General features: G+C 33.6%; 2 protein-coding genes across 3 annotated transcripts in view; one reads left to right on the top strand and one right to left on the bottom strand.

Moving 5' to 3' along the window:
• LOC129224505 (receptor-type tyrosine-protein phosphatase kappa-like) overlaps positions 1–20,953 on the bottom strand; it is a 166,465-nt gene that overhangs the window by 67,909 nt on the left and 77,603 nt on the right. Inside the window, exon 2 of the mRNA XM_054858967.1 lies at positions 1,697–1,784. Within this exon, the coding sequence (XP_054714942.1) occupies positions 1,697–1,784 (88 nt within the window). The remainder of the gene's footprint in view (positions 1–1,696; positions 1,785–20,953) is intronic.
• Positions 19,989–20,953, top strand: part of LOC129224506 (peroxiredoxin 1-like) — a 33,321-nt gene continuing 32,356 nt past the window's right edge. The window contains exon 1 of one of the 2 annotated variants that reach the window (XM_054858969.1): positions 19,989–20,087. Coding sequence is in view for 1 of the 2 variants with exons in the window: in XM_054858968.1 (XP_054714943.1) it covers positions 20,197–20,214 (18 nt within the window). In the remaining variant the exon portion in view is untranslated. Of the gene's footprint in view, positions 20,088–20,181; positions 20,215–20,953 lie in introns of those variants that run through there. The other variant, XM_054858968.1, reaches the window with a different exon arrangement.

Raw genomic sequence — 20,953 nt, 5'->3', positions numbered from 1 at the left:
GTGATTTACCACTATTACATAAGTAATATTTGGATTACCAAGTGTTGCTACAGAACGGTTTCAAAGGAGTTTCAAGCGCCCGGGAACAAAAGGAAGTTGGACACAGGAATGAAAAGGTGAGCTTTTGCTTTCCCTTTTTAATTTGGTCCGACACATATTGCAGCACAAGGCTTTTATGATAATTTTTCATTTAAAAAGAAAATGTTTTAAGCTGCTTGGTTTTATCAACGATTTTTTCTCGTGTACCTGAAAGATCTTCATACATTGTATGGTTTATTCTTTCAGCCATACTCAAAGGATAAAAATCATCCTCAGATATTAAGTATAAAAACTAACTACATATCTAGAACAAACGGGAAACCCCGCTGCAACGCCCTCCATATGAAAATGAATAAAACAATCGAAAGGATATCGTTTAAAAAAAGTGATAAAGGTAAAAACAGTTCCCTGAATAAGCAAAAATCCCCCCCCCCTTCCTGCCGATGTAAAATAAACACGTTCTTCAACTAATATGACTTAAACACTCTTTAAAAACGAAAAACAATTCTTTGCAATTTGAAATATTTTGCCAAATAAACAAAAAAAAAAAAAAAAAAAAACAATACATTACATTAACAGTAGTAAATAAATAATCACGCAACGCAACTCTATTGTTTATGGCCAAAGTCGCCAAGCAACCACGCTCCTGTAATACAGCCGATGAGTGAGCGAAGCGAACTCCGACCGATTAGCGGTTCGATATTTTGAACGAAAACTTCATATATTGCCTAATTTGTTCTTTCCACCAAAAATAAAAACCTTTCACTACACTGATCTTGTGTGTACAGAACTACCCTGTTGTAATTTATCTGGACGAAAATAAAATGTGCTTCGACTTTAAATTCCACCATCTTTTCCTTTAATAATGTCCTGATTAATTTGATAATCCTTAAAGTATTTTTGCCATTGGTGCTAAAACTCAGATGGATTTGAACCGAGAAACAAATGTTGTTAGGTACGGTACTTTCTGATCATTTGTGAGGAAAACTTAAGCACCGATCCGGTCACATGGTTTAACTACGACGGAAAATACGCGTTTTGCGTGACCTAGTAAAAGAAACCAGATCTCTTCCAGAGTACTTATCTTTAAAATATATCACGGACCTAAAATCGTTGTTTTCAAGAAATGAAGGCTTCAGTCTCTCTTTACGCTTTATCTGTTCTCAATTGACACATCACAGTAGAAAATTTTATTAAAAAATCAGAGCTGGCTTCCCTATTGTCCTTTGGCACCGGTTTAAATATTTATTTCAGTTCTCGCTCAACAATAGGTTGAAATAAATATTAATCATTTGGAAGATATAACCATCCAATGTTTAAATTAATTAATTAATTTGAAAAAAAGTTTCCAATTCGATCCATCGGGACTCTAAACCATTCTCGGATCAACTTAATTACACACAAAAAATTAACTACAAACACACACACAGAATAAATATATATTAAGATAACATGGGCACTAGAGGCAAACAATTTTTGGATCTGAAAAAAAAAAAAAAATGTCTCAACACGTTCTTTCGACAGCTGCTTATTTCATCTTTTTTCCTTATACACTATTCGTCTAGTACACTGGTACGGACAAGACATAAATTAGTTATCAACTTAAGGTCATACGAGGGAATAGGTTTTGCTTAAAATGTTAAAAACATATACTCACAAGGTACGAGCTTTTTATAACTATTCTTTGTTTCATTTGCTGCTTTCGAAGCATGCCTGGTGCTGTGATTCTCCCCTTTCGATGCCACCTGCAAGGAAAAATATAAGCGCTTGAGAAACAAAATAACTCGATAATTATCTCTAACTAGCAAATCGTCCGTCAAGGTATGACGGATGAAATCTGCTCCTATATTTTAACGAAGCAATTTCTAATTTGGTGATATTTTGGTAGTTGAAATTTTAACCCCAACTCCAGTGGTTTCACCTTAAAATTAGTCTTACCAGTAAAACAGTTAAGTACCTGATCCAGTTTAGTTTAGTCAAAATAAAGCATTTCCCTGCATGTCAAACATTTCCAAAAAATATAATCAAATTATCATGCCATGGAGCGAGTTTCATGGTTGATGACTTCAGCGTTACTCGGTCAGTGAATTCGCTATTATATATATATATCTTACTAATATTATATATGCGAAAGTTTGTCTGTATGGATGTATGGATGTATGGATGGATGTTTGTTACTCTTTCACGCAAAAACTACTGAACGGATTTTGATGAAACTTTACAATAATATAGCTTATGCATCAGAATAACACATAGGGTAGTTTTCGTCCCGTTATGGGGGGCAAAACCCCCTTAGGGGGGCAATAAAACACAATTTTTGTATAAATTCTCTAATATTGGTATGAAAAAATACTTGCACATATTTACATTATATGTCCATCGAAAGCTCTGATTTTTCTGCTGAAGATGGCACCTGTTCGAAATTTCTAAGTAGAATAAAAAACGAGTTATGAGCTTTTTAGATCCATGTTCGAAGGCTTTCCTCAACTCAATACAGTATTTAGTGTATCATCTCAACTCTCTGTCGATAGCGAAAATTGTTGTATTGTTGACTTTCTTTGCTTTTCGTGATTGTTCAAGGCTTTTCTCAATTCAAATCTTGAAGTAAGTTTTGTGCCCAAGATTGGTAAATAATACATGATTTGGCTGATGATTTTCCATTTAAACGGAACTTTAATGTAATTAATGATTTTTATTATTATTTATGCTGATTGAACACTTACTCATTATCCAAACAACCAGCAGATCGCCAAAATTTTTGCACCATGTAAACAAAATATCGCCAATCAAAGAATTTTCAAAAGACTTTTTTTACTGTGTTAAATAATCCAGCAACTAAATTAGGCAAATCCATAAACAGCACAAAAACTTCCATTAATTTTCCTTTTTTCACAATTTCAAACAATCACCAAATTTTATTACTTATTTTGGTAACATTTCGGATGAAACTGTTTAGCATCATTTTATGGTGACCAAAAATATCTCAGCATCTGGCGACGATATCTCTGTAACGAAAATTAATATCATATCGTTTTACAAAGTAAGGAAAGAATGGGGGAGCATCATCGAAGGTACCCGGAAACGACTTTCGCAAATTCGGTAAAATCGCACCAAGAGCCACAATGATTGAAATTTCCCGAAATAACTAAAGCAAGTATAAGGGGATTACGAGCGCAGCTACTTTTTTTTAATCACTTCGTATTTCATTAGCCATACAGAGAAGGTTTTAGACTCCATGTTAAAAAAAAGTATCAACAGATTAATCTTTTTAAACATGAGAAGATTAATTTCATGTTTTTTAAATTTGTATATGCTTAAATATAGTGCTTTCGGTTCTAAATCAATACTACTTTGTTCTTTATACTTATTGCTTTTTTAGTTTTATGGGTAAGGAAGAAACTCGATTTTTAATCACGTCAAAAAGATGTGTTTTAAATTCTTTCACTTAAAACAGAAAACAAAAGCAAGTAACGATTTTTTCTAATAATTATTACTGACCCAGACAACGCCGGGTATTTTTGCTAGTATATATATATATATATATATATATATATATATATATATATATATATATATATATATATATATATATATATATATATATATATATATATATATATATATATATATATATATATATATATGAGGATGCCAGTTTTGAAACTCTCAAGCTAACTATAAATAGGCGAAAATTCAAAGTCGCCCAAGAGCGTTTTGACGGTAATTTTGAAAATTAATGTAACTGTTATCCATTAGATTAGTACATTATAATTACATGATTTTCTAAAATGCACCAAGTTGGAAATCCTGAGGAAATAAGAACAGTCAGAATTTTTATTGAAACTCACAACATCATCATGCACGAGCATGATGTCTCATTCATGTATGAAGAAGAAGTTTCAAGTTAGACGTCAGTGTCGTCATTGTATTACCATCCATTACAGAGTCATGAGATCATAGTCATTACTTCATAGCAAGATTTAATGTTCATACAATGAAGTTGACTAATTAAAAAGGAAAAAAAAACGTTGTGCACCAACATTCTTTCCTGTGATTTGGGAACCCTAGAAAAGTATGTTGTAACCCGACGCAGCACATATGTGCGCGAACTGTGCGCAGGGAGTGACCAAAAAATAGAAAAAAACGACTTCTCAGTGACCGACTGTTACGATTGACCTTTCTCCTTTTCATTAAAGTACATATGGATTTTTTAAAAATCCTAGGGGGCTCCATCCCCTCTAATTAACTGAGAAACTATGAAAAAACGTAATCTGACGCAGAAAAAAACTCTTCGAGTGGCAATGAATGATAAGGGGTGCGTGAAATCTTTCATCCTTTCAATAAACTTTTTTGTGAAGCTTGAGTTTAAAAAAATAATTACAAAAACAAAAAGATAAAAAGACTGAGCATTCCAAGTGTACCCCACAGCTCAAAGTAATTTTTTACCAAGTTTCAAGGTTCTAGGTGCTATGAAAGCTCCTGGAAGCAATTTCTAAAAAAAAAAAGAAATGTGCCGAGTCTCGACTAACGCGAGAGATGCGTTCCACGTACCCTCACGTAAATCGACATTTCGCGTTGTGGAAAATGGTATGTCTACGAATCTTTTATAGACATATCTAAGTATTTAAGATATTTTTCAACGCCTCTCAAACTGTTCCAAACCATTTCTTAACTATGTTTTACCATTTCTTTCATAACGAAGTGAATTTTAACTGTAATAAAAAAAACTGTACTATTCAACATAAAATGTTATTGCGATGCACAAAATCAATGATCAGTGGGAAAGAGAGACATAAAATAAAACAGTACGGTACGTACATAATGTAGTAATAATGAAATGCAGCACAATACTTATATAGTGCAGTAGACACAGTAATTATATTTATCAGTCAAAAATGAAGATGATGATTTATGCTGCGCTATCAGATTATTATCAATCTCCCCCTCAAAGGGTATGCACATCAGGTAACTCGTCGAAAGAAGAAAAGAAAGAAAAAGAGTGATAAATTGATCTTCTGTTTTTTACCGAAATTATCCTGCCGAAAACTTTCTTGTAGTGAGTGAGGAATTCGCGTTAGCTCTCTGAAATTCGTTACACGTGAAAAAGTCGCATTATAGCCATTTAGCGTAAGTCGAATCGCGTTGTAGCGCGAGTCCACTGAAAACCTACAGTCTTCGCAAGTTATTTTCATGCGTAAGCGTTCTAAATTTCTCTTTGGGGTGCAAATTCACATAAAATTGAAAAGAAATATAAAACCTGAGCTCCGATGGAAATTAACCCTACGTATCACGTTCGCAAAGTATCGCTGGAATTGCTATGCGCAATTCCGTTGATGAGTCTTGCTGCTTAGAATTTTTCGATGAATTTCGTTTTACTTTTAGACGGAGCATTTTTCGTGGAATAGCAGCCATTGCCTGATGATAATCTTACTTCCGCTGATGCTCTTAAATAATTCAAGCATAATTTTTTGTGGAGACAGACGCCGATAAGATAATTATAACATACAGCAAATAAATATTAACAAGAATCTTTGCAATGCTTTGTGACATGTATCATGCTCGACACAACACTTGCGTTGCATCAGCAGAAAAGCTGGATGCGGTGAATCCGTCATCCGTCTCCGGAATGTTGCTCTGAAACTTGTCATTCCGCGAGTCACTGACATCAACTTTTATTAGAGTTTTGGGACCATAAATTTGCTTGGCGACAGCTTCTCTTGGTTTTAGCGTGGGGTCTCTGGAAAGAGTAAGAGTGTTGCGAGTTTTTCGAGAAAGTTGGGGAAGTTCGGAAGTCACCGACATTGTTAAGTACGAAGAATTCTGAGGATTGCGGAGACTTTCACCGCTGAGTGACAATAAAGGGAAGTCTTGCCAACAACTCTGAAAGTTTTTTTTTTTTTCTTTTCTTTTCTCGTTTGCTTTCATTAGCACTTGATTATCGTGCTTCACATTTCACTCGGAGCTGTTTTCTTAGCCATTTTTTTCCCTTTGTTACCCTTTTTGTTGAAAAAAAAAACGTTCTTGAAAAATACTGATATTTATACAATGAAACCGCAGTACAACAACCCAGAACAAGGGACCCAGTATGGACTAGTTATTGCTTCAGAGAAATGTGTCGTTATGTCAGATATTATCCTTCCACATTACGTTCAACACTTTATGATTGAAATGTAAACGATTTCTATTCATTACTTTCAAAAGTACATATTTGAAACATTACTTCTCTTCATTGGTTTTGAAATTAATTAGAAACATTTATGCTCTATACCTGGTCAGGCACGTCCACAGAAATTTTGGGGCTCGTCAAAAATTACTTTTACAGGTCCCGCTCCATATAATCCCTACGTCATACACATCTTTCACCCTCATTTTACAAATCTCGAGCCCCTTCTGGCCCGGAATCAGGCCATCAGGTGTCCCTTCTTCTCCCCCAGGCCCATGCATGCCCCTGTATTTGGAATTACAGAAATTTTCGTACCCAAAACCGTAGGTTCGTTTTTTTTTTAAAGGGGGGGGGGAGGGAATCATTCTTCAGCACACCCACCCTCGAAAATGGTAGTCTGTATACCCCTACCGGCCCCCTGCGTATTTTTATATTAAAGCATAATTTATGACTGATTCGATATGTTTGTGACAAAAAAAAATGTTTTTCTCGAATATCCTTTCGTCCATAAATTTCATTCATTTGCATTTAAAAAGGGGTTTCTTGTAACCAGTGTGCAGTTCCTTGCAAATGTGTGGAATTAAACGTTGCAATTTATCTTTTACCGAATATTCGGTTACATTTTTACATATTATCCGCCGCCGAAAGTCGACATTCTCCAGTTTTGGTCTTCGAAATGGGTGTGTGTATTCATGTTCGCGTTAGCTGTAATACTTCGGAAATTAATGGTTTTTAAATAAATTTTAGAGCCTGGAGTTAAAGAACAAGTTCGGAAAATTTTCTGGTCGTCAATGACAAGAAGCAAATTCATTAGTCGGCATTTCGTTTTCTTCCGTCGTCACTTTTTCATAAACCAGAAAAAGTAACTAAACAACAAATTAGTTTTTAAGTTTTGCTACTAAAGTATAAAAAATTTCTGTTTAAATAACAATTTTTATAATTAACTAGGAAATCGCCTGTCATGGTATGACGGGTAAAAATTCTTTTACATTTGAACGAAGCAATTACCAATTGCCTGTTTGGTGATATTTTGATACAGTGGCCGCCACTTACAAGACTCTCGTTTGTTCTAAACAGTTTTGATTCCATAAAGCGGCTGATTCAATAAAGCGATTAGTTCAATAAAGCGATTAATTCAATAAAGCTGGATTTTGTTCCGTTTTTGACGATTCGATTCATTAAAGTGGCTGATTCAATCAACCGGCATTCACTGTAATTGAAATTTTAACCCTAACACCAGGGGATGAATCCTTAACTCCAGTAGATAGCGTTAATTGTTTTAGTTTCTTCCTTCTCCTTAAATTACAATTTTACCAGTAAAACAGTTAAGTTACCGGATCGAGTTCAGCCTTGTCTTATCAAAGTCTTTCCTTGCATGTTGCACATTACCAAAACATATTATCAAATTATTATGCCGTGGCACGAGTTTCATTGTTGAAACATGCGGGTTACTCGATCATCGGCTATTATTTATATGAGGATGGCATTGACGTTTCTTTAACTATAATCAAGATTCAACTTTGCAAAGAAGAAACTTTTTTTTTTTTTTTTGAAATTTCTGGAGATAAAGAGGGGACTAATGAGATAACATAAGATACGGTTGGAGGGAGTGGCTGCCAGGTGGCGAATGATACTATTTTAAGCACCACTTTTTTTTAAAATTAGTCGCCGCATGGCGAGTGGTGACCACTAATCTTCATCTTTACCCCGAATGCCACCACAGAATTCGAACTTGAATAGAAAATTTCATCCCTCGCCCATTGTCACACAAAAATATTAAACCAAAAACGAATCAATATACTGCCAGCGATTTTTTCTTTCCTCAGCATCTGTTCAGGGTTTTTATGCACTTTCGAAGTCATGATAATCCGTCGTCGTCGTAAACGAAGGCGTCCCAGCTCGACGGAGTCCAGTCGATGGCCCTAATGGCCAGACATCTGGCCCTAATGGCCTCGGTCTCCCCGCTCGTTACCATCGTGAATGACGCCACTCCTTTAACGAGGGACGGAATCGCTCTTTTTACCTCGAGAGAGATCTTTCTTTGTGAGGAAAAAGTGAAAAGAACCGATATTGTGTTTCCCAGCGATTAGCTTTGATTGAAAGTGAGATTCCTTTTCATTTTAATCTAATTAACGGATGTCCGGCGTTTAGAGGGCTATCTCGAAATAATGTTGAGTTTAATTCAATAACGTTCATGCCCGAGAATTAAGTGTTATCCGAGGAAGGAACGTAAGCAATAAAAGTATATATAGGAGGAGGATAAAACGAGCGGAATCGTCTAGTTTGAGAAGACAATGTGGGTGAAATAGTTTCGTGAAAATATTAGTAAATACTGAATCAAGCAATTGATTCAGTCTACATAGTATGGTTTGGTTAACTCTGACCGAATTAAAATATTTTTGTTTTTAACACAACAGGATGATGTGAACTGCTTACTGTTTACCAAAAATATTATTTTTGGGCAATCAATATTGCTAAACGGTTTTACTTTGCCAAGGTTTTGCGCGATTTGCTTTTATTCGCTTAGTGACTGGTAGATAGCGAGTTACGTAATTTTTTTAAACAAGTAAGCATGTTTCGTATGCTAGAGGCTCTCAAGGAAAGTCTCCGTGGCTGAGCGGTAGAAATACTTGCCTCGTCCGCCTGAATTCGTGGGTTCGAGTCCCTACGGTGCCCTGTGGGTGTTGCTTTCCCTCTCCTGTAATGTAAATCGTTCTTGTGTTTTCTTTTTTGTAGATAAAAAAATGTACTGTGTGTTTTTTTAAATTAGAAGTCCATCTTCTTTGTGGGGCAATAGCACCCCTCTTTACCACAGCTTTGGGACACATTAAAGAACAAATAAGGGCCCAGAGTAACGAAAATCGCATACCAGGCATAAAAAATTCAGAATTTCCTATTTCGCCTGGTATTTTCTTCAGAGGACTGTAATTAAAGGTGGTATTAATGGAAAAGCAAGTAACATTCTTTTAAAAATTAGTGATGAACACCGATACCTATCGAAAGAGAGGATTTTACTGCGTATATGGTATATTTGCTCGGAGCTTCTAAGTTGGTTAGAACTAAAGTTATAGGGGTTTAAGCCCAAATTTGGAAGAATTTCCCCAAGTCAAATAATTAAAAAGCTCTTTTTCTTTTGCCAATCAATATAGTGACTTCTCCCTTTTTGTTATTAATGTGTGTTTGCGTGTGTGTTACTACCAGAGTCGGTGGCAAGCGCTTCTGCAATTGTTTTCTGACTCAGGCGAATTGTCGAAGACTCTTTGTCACGTGACCTGGCATTAATTGGTAACTTGACGAATTGAAAGAGAATCGCTGTCTATACTTTTAAAGTCTGAGAGCTAACGCAAGTGATCTAACCTGGGAACTATACGAATAATGTAATAACGAAAAAAGTAAATTAATCGGTAGCAAATGAAAGAGCATCTTGAAACATATTTTTGACTCAAAAATTATTTGCCCTTGTGCCCCCGTTATCGAGGTATAAAATCAAAGTCTGCCGAAAATTTTAGAAAAGTGCCAAATTTACACACTTGGCAAGAAATTGATCACGCAATTTCACCGTCTGCTTCTATATCTACAAATTGTGTGAAAGATGTCTTCCTTCACTCCACTGAAACTCGCTAAATTTCACGACTTTTCCTAAAATTTCATATGACTTTAAGACCCCATATTTCGATAACGGAGTCATGCAATAATATGCAAATAATTTATGCATCCAGAAATATTTTTTGGTGTTACTCTTTAGATTGCTACTTATTTAGATTTTTTTTTTTTTTTTTTTTTTTTTTCATTATTACATTATCGTATGGTTTCCCGGTAAGATTAATTTTCTATTTTGCTGATCGGAAAAGAAGGACAAATTTTCTTGCGCATTATCCCAAAAGAAAACTCAAATGGTTTTGAAATCTCAGCTTTTGAATATGTGGATGAACATTATAAAACAAAATTATTTCTTAACACTTATGCCCATCACTTTCTGTGATTTGGTGTTTCATAAATCTGACACAATCCACCTACCACCCATAAAATAATGGTTTTGTTTTTAAAAAAGTAAAAAAACAAAAATACTATAATTGGTGCAAACCTAACTTGACAGCAACGTAATGCTAAGGTTAGGATCTGCGTAGCTTCCACAATGCTACCAGGTTAGGTTTGCCCCAACTATACATACAAATTAATGAGGGAAAGTTTTAGTTGCAAAATAGCGAGGTTTGGCAAGGAAAATAAATGGGTCGATTAATTCCAACCGAATTTTCAGCTTATCCATCGTTCCGGTTCATTTTTTACAACTAAATCCTTTTAAAAGTTATCTATCTTTAAACTAAAAGAACTAAAATGAATACAACGTACGGAAAGAAAAAGTAAACATTGTTCGCTAGCATGATAAAATCTGTTTGAAAGAGATTGCAGCTTACTTTACGAGCCAAATTTCAATAAAAATCATAAACTCTGAAACTTTGTTCTCCAAGGACTTTTCAAAACTTTATTTCGCCTGTTAAAACTGTCTAGCTGCTGTTTTCTTGTTTGCATAGAACTTGCGTAAACCCTCTTCTACAATTTATTCCCATTTGCAATTACGCCGTCTGAAACGAGTCTGCAGAAAAGAAACTTAAGATCTTTTAAACGAATCTTCTTTGAAAGGGAAGCTTAAGAGAAGAAATAAAATGTTGTTTGCTTTAAAGAGAGCTCTTTTTTTTCAGCTGGTGCCTATGCAGGATGGCCCTAAAACGCATATTTGCCAGTTTTCCATTCAATCTTGTTCCTACCATAATACAAGGCTGCACGTCTGTCATCAGTGAGGGGAAGGATAATATTTTTTTATCGTTACTTTTTAATTTGAGAGGATCTATAAATATTCTCACTATCCTTGAAGTAAAGACAAACCTCGCGTGAACAAATATCGGGAGAACAAACTTTAGAAATTTAGAATGTTTTTGAGGTAGTTTGAAGAAATTTCTATGAGTTCAGTTTTAAAGAACTGTTTTCATTGCTTTCTATTTTGAGTAGATTGCATTCTCGATTTCCTTGATTCAATAGATGACAATGAAACTTCATTTAAGCGAATGACTGTATACTTTTTTAGAGAGAGAGAGAATAGAAAAAAAAATCCTCAATTTTTTTTCCAAAATTAAATATCAAAAGATTTTTAGACACTCTTGTTCTTATTCTTATGGGGAATTTTTAGGATATCTGCCCTTACTCGAATGGATTTTTAGGGACTGTTGGTATTATTTGGATGGGTGATTGGAGGGACAACTGACGTCATTTCGTAGGGGTAATAATGTAAGTAGGTAACTACAATTCAGTTTTTCTTTTTTTTTTACTATTTCGAGGAAAACTCACCAAACTAATGTTCTTTCATGAGCTATGGGAAATGTGAATACTTGATTAAACATTGTCAATCTACCATTTCTAAATTTAATTTGATTGGAAGTAATTGCGTCTTAATTTGTTCAAAAATTTTCAACGAAAGTGAACTATTTTTCCTAAAATTCACATTTACCTAGTTGTAGTACTCAGCCGACGATTTGTGAACTGTTATTAGTTTTCTAACGAGGATATTTAGCGACTATTGTTTTTTTTTTGTAATGGCGTTTAGTTAAATAAATAAAAAAGGTTGTGTTTTTTTTTTTTTAACTTTTCAATGTCGTCAGATTGTTCTTCGTGTGAAGAAGAACCAACTGATTCCCCAACATACAAATTCCAATTTCGATGATTGACTTCAGGCCCTCAGATCCTCATATCGTTTCTCAATATGAAATTGTATCCCCCCCCCCCGTTTGAGAAAGAAAACTCATCTACCTATACTTCAAAAGAAAAAGAAGAATAATGACTTTTTGAGTGGTTTAGTCATTGATTTTGTTTCTTTCTAAATAGCTATTTGAAAACGTCTGCACCGTTGAATGAGGCAAAAGTCCCCTCTGTGTTCTTCTTTTTTCCTTTGCCGGTAACGCATAGAAAATTACTTCTAAAACTGACTAAATACTTTACTTTAAAAATAATTTGAGCAAAAAAAAAGTCAAAATGTATATTTTTAGGCATTTTTTCTATATTTGAGGCGTTTAGTATCAAAAAAAGCTCAATACATTTTTGAAAACTTTAAAGGACAGAAGAAAAATGTATTTCTTGCTTTTTGCCCACTTAAATTCTCCAGTAGAATTTATTTTCATTTGAAAAAGCTTTGGTGTGCGACTTCATTTTTGTTCCTTTTTGACATTAGCAGTATTACCTTTTTTTCTACAGAAAAAAATAATTTGGATTGAGCAGATTTCGAAATAATCGGTCTTTTTGAGCAATCAAGAAGTTTGCTTATTGATCTCATACCGACCCATAGCCATCTTTACACAAGGCCTGCGCGCTTTTTCAATATGGCCGCCTTCGAAGGCGGTATGCTTGCACATTATAATTCTCGCAATGTGAATAAAACATCTACTTTCACACATTTCTTTGGGGTAAAAAGGTTATTCTTTTTAAACCGAAAATACTCTAGAGTGCTTAGTTATAATTTATAATTTTGTTTGGTTCAAACTTCAGGGGTCAACATTAAAGTTATTTAATCTATTTATTATTGCTACAAATTGATTTATATATACGTTATGTCATTGCGATTGGTCAGACCAGTCACATGACAATTTTTAATTTTTTTGAATATCAGATCCGAAATCATAACACAAATTTGATTTTTATGTCTAAATTAATCAGAAATTTAGCCCAATATTTTTATGTAAAGTTTTTTGTCAAATCTTAAATGACTTTGAAAAATTAACCAGTTAAATTTGACACAAGAGAATACGCAATACCTACAAAATTCCTTTTCACCATAAAAAAAACATACAAAAATACATGAGAACTAAATAAATAATAAATAAACAAAAAATACATAATTTAGATAGATCAAGACCATCCATGTTTCAGGAAATAGCTCAATTCATTCTGCAGATATTTTTTGATGAAATGGCACATTTATGGAAAAAAAAAAGGACAATTCTAGTAAAAAATAATTTACTTATTCTCATTTCTTTCTTCTTACAAGGATAAGTTCGCGCGAGGAGGAGAGATACATTATGTTACATAAATCTTCTGTATGTTCAAATATTTGAAAATTAAAAGCCAAAGATAAAGTTCCCGGAATAATGTGCAAATACAGGGGCTCCCAAAAGTCTTCGTACACCTACGACTTTCAACGATATAGGCCTCAATCCATTGGTTAGAATTAATATTTCGGAATAGGTATTTAATTATAAGATCTATGATCATTTTTTAACAAAACTACATAAAAAGTTTTAAAAAAATATTTAAACTTAATTTTTAAAAAATTGAAAACCAAAAAGTGCCGGAAATTTTATCTCACAAAAGTCTTCGTACACTTTACAAAATGTCTATATATTATTGAATATTCTAACTTTTGATTAAGTTATTAATTAGCAGAACATCATGCAGCATTCATAACAACTTTTAAACGTCAAGGAATAAATTTTTTTCTTTTTCTTTCTTTTTTTTTGCGTAATTTCTGAGTAAGTGTTCAACCACACTTCGAGTCTTACTGTTTCTAGCTCTATTTTCGTTTTAAAGCCCTATTTTCGTAATCTAGCCTCCATATATCTCTAAATACATTACATTCAGTTCAAATCTGGAGATTGAGGGGGTATTTTCTAAACTTTATGACAATTTTCGAGGCACTAGACGCATACGTTGGATACCGTGTGCTTCTTATCGTTACCTTAATAAAAAAAAAAAACAAAGTTGTTTCCAATAAACAAATTTTTGGCTAATAATTAAAATTGGTTTTTAAAATATTTAAAGGAACAGCATGATTCACTATTTCATCAAAAAATTCCAAACTACCAAGTCCTAATGCTGATATGCACCCTCACACTAGAACACCTCCACCATCCTGATTAACTGATCCAACTAAGTTCTTAAGATTAAGTTCCTAATTTTTTCTTCTACTTACAATTATACAACAATTTAAACAAAAATGTTGAATTAATTTTTATCTGTAAGTAAGGCGTAATTATAAAACGTTTTGAGCTTATTTATCATTGATTTTGCGGCGAAAAGCGTAAGCTTTTTGCTTTTCGCACGGCCAAGAAAATTTCTGCAGGAAGAGGTCCCGTGTAATCCAGCAATTCAGAGAACTTGGCGAACAATTTTAGGTGAAAATTAAATTAAAAAATTTTCATTCAACTCTGCAGAAACTTTTACAGCGCTCAAATGTATACTTTTCATAATTTTTTTAACTGTAAATCTCCGATCACGCTTTGTTAACTTTGTCTGTTGACCTTTTCTTGCCTTGTTTTCGATCCGATTCCTTTCTTTAAATCATTTCATCAAGAACTTTACTATAGAATGAAATAAAGTAACTAGTTTAGAGACATTTCAAACCAATTTACCGCTACTGTGAGGAAAAAATTCAACTTTCGAATGGTGTTTGTGGTTTTTTACGAATACCAGCCATTTTAAAGTAATAAGCCCAATATTAAGGAATAAATAAACGAAAAATTAAAGCCAAATGACAGTTAAGGGTCAACACAATGTAAGAATAATAAAAAAACGACATATGATAATTTTAATCATGAATTTATTCGAAAATACTTGAGTGTACGATGACTTTTGTGGCATGTTATTTCTCTGTCTCTTAGTTTTATGACCCGTTTCAAAAAGGAGATCCGTCAATATTTTGAAGAAACCAATGGTTTGTATTTAGAATCACATAGGAATGATGTGAAAAAATATTGGACTTCATATTCGAATTCAGTTTCGAGTTACTTTGGTTTTACTAAAAAATTTCAAAGTGTACGAACACTTTTGGGACCCACTGTATATGCCTAAAATGCTTGGTTTGTAAGAAAAAGAAAAGATTAGTTCATAATTTCTTGACTACAACACTCCGAAATTAGTTAATCTCAATATCGTCATATTTTGGTTAGTTCTACCGCAGTCAATAAAATTTAAATAAGAAATTTGAAAAAAGGAAATAGGCGGCATACGAATGGCTTACACAATACCTTCTGTATTTCTTCTTATAAATTTTAAAATTAAATTTCAAAATATAGATTAAATTTTATTAGTTGAAAGAAATTATATACTTATTTTATTAAATACTTTTCAGTGCTAACCCAGCTTGTAGAAATAGTCTTTAGAATTATTTAAAAAAAATTCTTAAATTTTTTTTAAAAGTTTTCTTCGTTTTGAAATTTATTTCAGGTGAAACATTTTGAACTCTAAACCATTTTTGCTTAGAGCAACTACTTAAAGTATGTTAACTTTATATTTACTATTATTTTTCACTGTTTTTGGCAACAATTGAAGCCGGGTGCAAAACGCACGCATTGTGACAGAGAAAGTGAATAAACTAATAATAATAAGCATAATTAAAAAATCGCGAGTGATCGAACGACTTTCACACGTAACAATAGCTGTAAACAACGGCTTAAATTTGCCGTTTCCTGAAACAAACCTATTCTATTGTAGTGACGTTGCGTTCCTTTCCTTGTGAAGTAAATGTAAACTTCTGTCTATCGAAAAACGAGACTACCTGTTGCGAGAAACCAGCTCTCATCAAAACCCTACTAAATAGGTTTAATGAGTGCTGGAAAATACACGGTTTCTTTGACACATCAAATGTACGATGTGTCAGCAGAGCAATTAAATTCGTTTGAATCCGAGCTGGATTGTCGGACGTATTGTTTTCCAAACTTACGTGGTTACGTCACTTGCTGAAATCATTTTTATGCAATTCTTGCTGTTATTCTATTTATAATTTGTTTTTTACATCACACCCTGGCAAGGAAAGTGACACAACTCAAAATTTGGAAAAACATACTGGTTATTGATTTGAAATCTAAATTTAATGCTTTTCTTGCCACAAAATTTGCATAAATTCAGCTTACGTAACTGGTTCGTGGTGGCGTAGAAACGTTATAATCAATAGTAACGCATCCAGGGGCGGACTGGGTCTACTAAGAGAGGGTCAACCTTGACTCCTAAAGGGGGGGAGGTAAGTGGTTCGAGAGCAAAATAAATAAATAAATGAACAAAAAAAAAAAAAAAAAAAACATGAAATTGCACATGTTCCAGCGCAAAATATAATAAAATATAAAATAAAATAAAATAAATCTTTTATATATTAATAGGCAAGCCGTTTTCTTTCGGTACCGATTTCTCCTCTGTTTGAGAACCGATTTCCTTCATTCTTTTTTTTGTTCGGTAGCTATTGCCGAGTTTTAGTGTCATCAACAAAAATTTTTGAAATCGAACGCTAATTAACGGAGATATTAATAGAAAACGCATTTTCGTCCTAAATGACTCTTTCTATGCGAACGGATGGTTCATTTTTTTCGAATTTGATATGGTAGGAAAGGTCTCTAAAAATACTCCTAACGAAGAAATTGTCAGAGTGCCCAAGGTCCAATAACCTTAATCCACTAGAAAAAAAGTTATAAGCGTTTTTTATTTAGCGAAACGCAAAAATTTTAATTTTATCTCTTTTCCATTGTTGAAGTTCATTGTTGGAAGCGCGAAACATTAAGATTTAATTCATTGTTTAAACTCATTTTTCTACACTAAAAATGCATTTTAATGCTTCGAGCTTGGTATGGTTGGAAAGCTCGTGAAAAATACTTTGAAACACGTTCTACCTGGTTTTACCGAACAAAAACGCCAATCCGCTAGAAGCGCTAGTAAAAGCGCTAGAAGCAGTTAAAGGTTGGTGACAATTTATTTTTAGTTGCTTTTTCACGCGACATAGTTAGCGTGAAGAAATTGCTAGATAATATTACGTGTTGCCATTTCTTACTTGAGTATTAAGAAATGAAATTCGTTTATGCAAAGGTTTCACGTATAAACTGAGTTTTGCGGTATCATTTCATTCAGTAAGATTGTGTTTTTTCTGGGAATTTGGCAATCTTTATCCATTGGCGTCAAATTTTTGGCAGGAATGCCAGCGCGACAATTGTCTTTCATATGCATACGCAAACAAATAGTAGGGAACTATGTATTTTTACAAGGCATATCAAAGGGTATATCAGGGCATAGCAAAGCAGGGTGCTGTTTAAGAATGAAGTCGCGTTTCAAGGCGGGATTCATGAAATTGTAAGTTTGTATCAAGGGGGAGGAGAGATAGAGAAATGATAAGAGAGACATACAGTGGGAGAATGTGCCATCGCAAGTTTTTTTTTTAGTGAAAATAGCATTTGTCACGCTGTTTTTCATAAACAAAGAGAGGAGGGGTATGGTGAAGTGTGAAACTTTGTGACGAAGGGGATCAAATATGTCGAAAAAAGTATGACATTAGATATGCACAGCCCTTAACCATTAAAAAATCACAAAGACAAACTTTTTAAAATTGTACAATTAATGCGACGTCCAGTGCTTTCCACTATGCAATTTTTAATGCAGCAAGTAGGATTGGTTCATTTGACCATTTGAAATTTTATACCTCTAATGCCAGTATAAAATTTTTCTAACTTTTTATAAGAAGTTTTTTTTATACAGAAATTTTACGTATAAACTGAGTTTTGCGGTATCATTTCAGAATATTTCGATCATTGGGAAATTGGCAGTCTTTATCCATTGGCGTCAATTTTTTCGCACCAATGACAGCGCGAGAAATGTTTTCCCTTCGCACACGTAAACAAAGAGTAGAGAAATATATATTTGCTTAGAGTTATCACAAGGGAACATGTGTTATCCGAAATGAAATTATTCACGCCAAGAATTTGACGACCACGCCAATTTCCCAATCATCAAAATATCCCCTTTCATTCATTTATCTTGAGATTAACATACAAAAAGATTTGATTGTGTTGGTTTTTTCCTTTTCTTTCTTTTATTATTATTTTTTTTTTTGGCGCAAAAGCATTATTAATAGGCTATGCTACACCACATACAGAAAGTAAAATCGGAATAAATTATTACTGTTTGGTATTGTGAGTCCATGCAAAAATTATATGTTCAAATGCATAAGAGTAAAAATAAAACTGTTAGAAACAGGGAAATTCATATGTAAGTTTTCTCAAATATTCAGTAATGAATATGGTCGAATTTCGACCGCTGGGCAAACCCTAGTAAAAATAAATAGTCCGAAGGTGCACAGGTTCAAGGGCGCTAAAAATAACAGAAAGAAGTAAAGTCGCGCAGGTTCGAGGGCTGCAATAAAAAAAAAAAAAAAGGTGCACAGGTATGAGGGCACACATGAAAGAGGTATGAGTACGCACCCGCCCGAGGGCCGATGGGTCAGTCTGCCCCTGGACACATTCAAATTTCGTAATTTGGTGAGAAAAAATTTCGAAGTTTAGGTGCATTATTAATTTAGACAACAAAAACTAACCAGAAAACATCCCATCATACTTTTTTTTTTTTTGTGCGAGTTTTAATATTTGAGACGAAATCACTCAGGACTACTATTGCGAAAAACCTTGATTTTCTCCAATGCAATGTTTTTTTTTTCTTTTTTTTTTCGAGTAGTGTCACTTTTTTTGCCAGTAATACGATATGTATTATTACAACGCATTTATTTTTAAAGGACTATTTCTTAAGTTACTGTCTCTGTTTTAAACATTTAAAGCATAATGTATCTCCATCTCAATGATGAATAGTGTTTTCTTTAACCATTTCAATATTGTTATTATATACTGGGTAGCAACACAGAGCTTGTTCATAAGGGATCGGGTGCTATCTATCACGATTTTTAATACCTAGCTCAATTTAAAGAAAATCTCTCTTGGTTAATTCATTCTATAGCTTCATATTATTGAAACAAAGATTATTAATTAATTTTAATTAAAATAAGTATTTTATATTACTTTTCCATGACCAAATTTATGTGTAAAAAGTTATAAAATTGAATTTGTAGGAAAATCTTTAAAACGCAATTATTTAGGTTTGTTACACGAGACACTTCATAATTAATTTAATTGCACATCAAATAGTACATTATTAGAGGACATATACTAACCCCCCTCCCATCCACTTTTTGGCTCTTTTTTGAAATGAGAAGCATAATGAAGTCACTTAATTTAAGGAATTTACTATTTCATCATTTTTCTTAGAAGGAAATTGAAATTGCGAACAGAGCACTTAATTCTGAAAGTAGTTTTGACACTAAAAGAGTGTTATAAAAAGAAATATATCGGTGTCATCTTACTGGATAAAAGCAGTAGCACCCCTATGGGAGGTTAAGAGTGGATACTGTGACTTGAAAAAAAAAAAAAAAACCTTTTTCTGCTAATTTTTGCCTGGCAGTTCGTTAAAATAGACAGCGTTGATATAATGCAGTTTTCTCTCTAAAATTTTTATTTCAGCATTAAGGTTTTCTTTTCTTAAGTTTTATTTTAGAATTTTCTCTTAAAAAAAAATTTTTTTTTTGAACTAAATTTTTTGAATGATGCCGCTTGACTCTTTTCATTACGTCTGGACAGATGTGCATGCTGATAATTTTGAATTCGATAAATTCTAAATTGTGTGCCCTTTTCACAAAATGCACTCCTGTATGTGGACGTTATTTCTGGGGGGGGGGGGGTCAGTGGGGGTGGACGTGGTTTTTGCGGTGTTTTTGTGAAATTTTTATTCAGTTTTATACACCCTTTGCTCTTTCTTAAGAATGCTCAAAGTGTTGGATCCGAAGGGCCGTATTTAAAACGACAGTCATGCCAAGGCGTTCGGAATGGAAACTTCATGAGAATCAAAATGGCGGATTCCGTTAGTCTTGTTTCAAAGAGCTACATTCTCAAGGATAAATGTGTGCATATACGTCATCGAGCGTTTCAACGTTTCAACATCCGGTTTACCTTCTCAGAACAGGATAGGCAAAACACATTATTTTATTCGAACACATTTTCATTTCAGCCGGCATTCTGTACTTTTCATCACATGCGAGTGTAAGGTAAGTTGATTCGATTACACACATTCTTTGCCTTCGCGGAGGGAACTTGTCATAATGGTTGACAGCATTTGCGTGGAAAATTTGTTATGAAACCATTTTTGGACTAATCATGATACATGATTTCACAGTATGTTTACAGAAACACTTAAAGTAATCATTGGGTTTGGGAACATTTTCGTCCTACTATTAAATTACGGTAAAAGGCATCACACCTACATTAGAGGTTTTCCACGAAAGTGGACACAGCAATTTTGATTCTTTGTTTTTACCTAACTCAATATACGGCTCGCTTATTTCTTACGAATGATCCTGTTCTTTCCATGGTTGCGGGGTCGGAGTCAGACTGATTATGGAGTAAATGAGTCGGAGTAGGAGGAGGAGGCTTTAAAATTCCAGGAGAAGGAGTAGCTTATCTTCCCTTCTACTCCTCATCAGCTCTGGTTATTTCCCAGGGATATTAAAGCTTGCGTTTTCTTCGGTTTGCCAAAAAGATCTAAGGTTGTTGGGATTTTGTTTGAAATTCTTGAGTTTTAGGCTTTATTGATGAAAAGATTAAATTTATTCTATATTTTATTCATAAAATTTAATATTTTCCCTAAACAATCGTTTTTTAAACAAAGGAATCTAAAATGCAGTTTCTTTCAACCAAATACTGTGAATGTAAAAAGATTGCGTGCAGAAGAGAAAAAAAATCTTCCCCACTCTAATCTTAGATTTAATTTGTCCCTTTATATCTCAAATCCTTCTTGCTTATCTGTGTTGCGTTACCTGTAAAACTGTATCAAGACATTAAAACTTTTTCTTTCGCAGGAGACGATTTTTTACATCATTTTTTTAAATAAAAGTGTTAAAAAGAAATGATTGTG

Source organism: Uloborus diversus, chromosome 6 (assembly GCF_026930045.1).
Source record: "Uloborus diversus isolate 005 chromosome 6, Udiv.v.3.1, whole genome shotgun sequence".
Lineage (NCBI taxonomy): Eukaryota > Metazoa > Arthropoda > Arachnida > Araneae > Uloboridae > Uloborus > Uloborus diversus.
The sequence above is the reverse complement of the archived record's forward strand: the minus strand, read 5'-3'. Positions and strand labels throughout refer to the sequence as shown.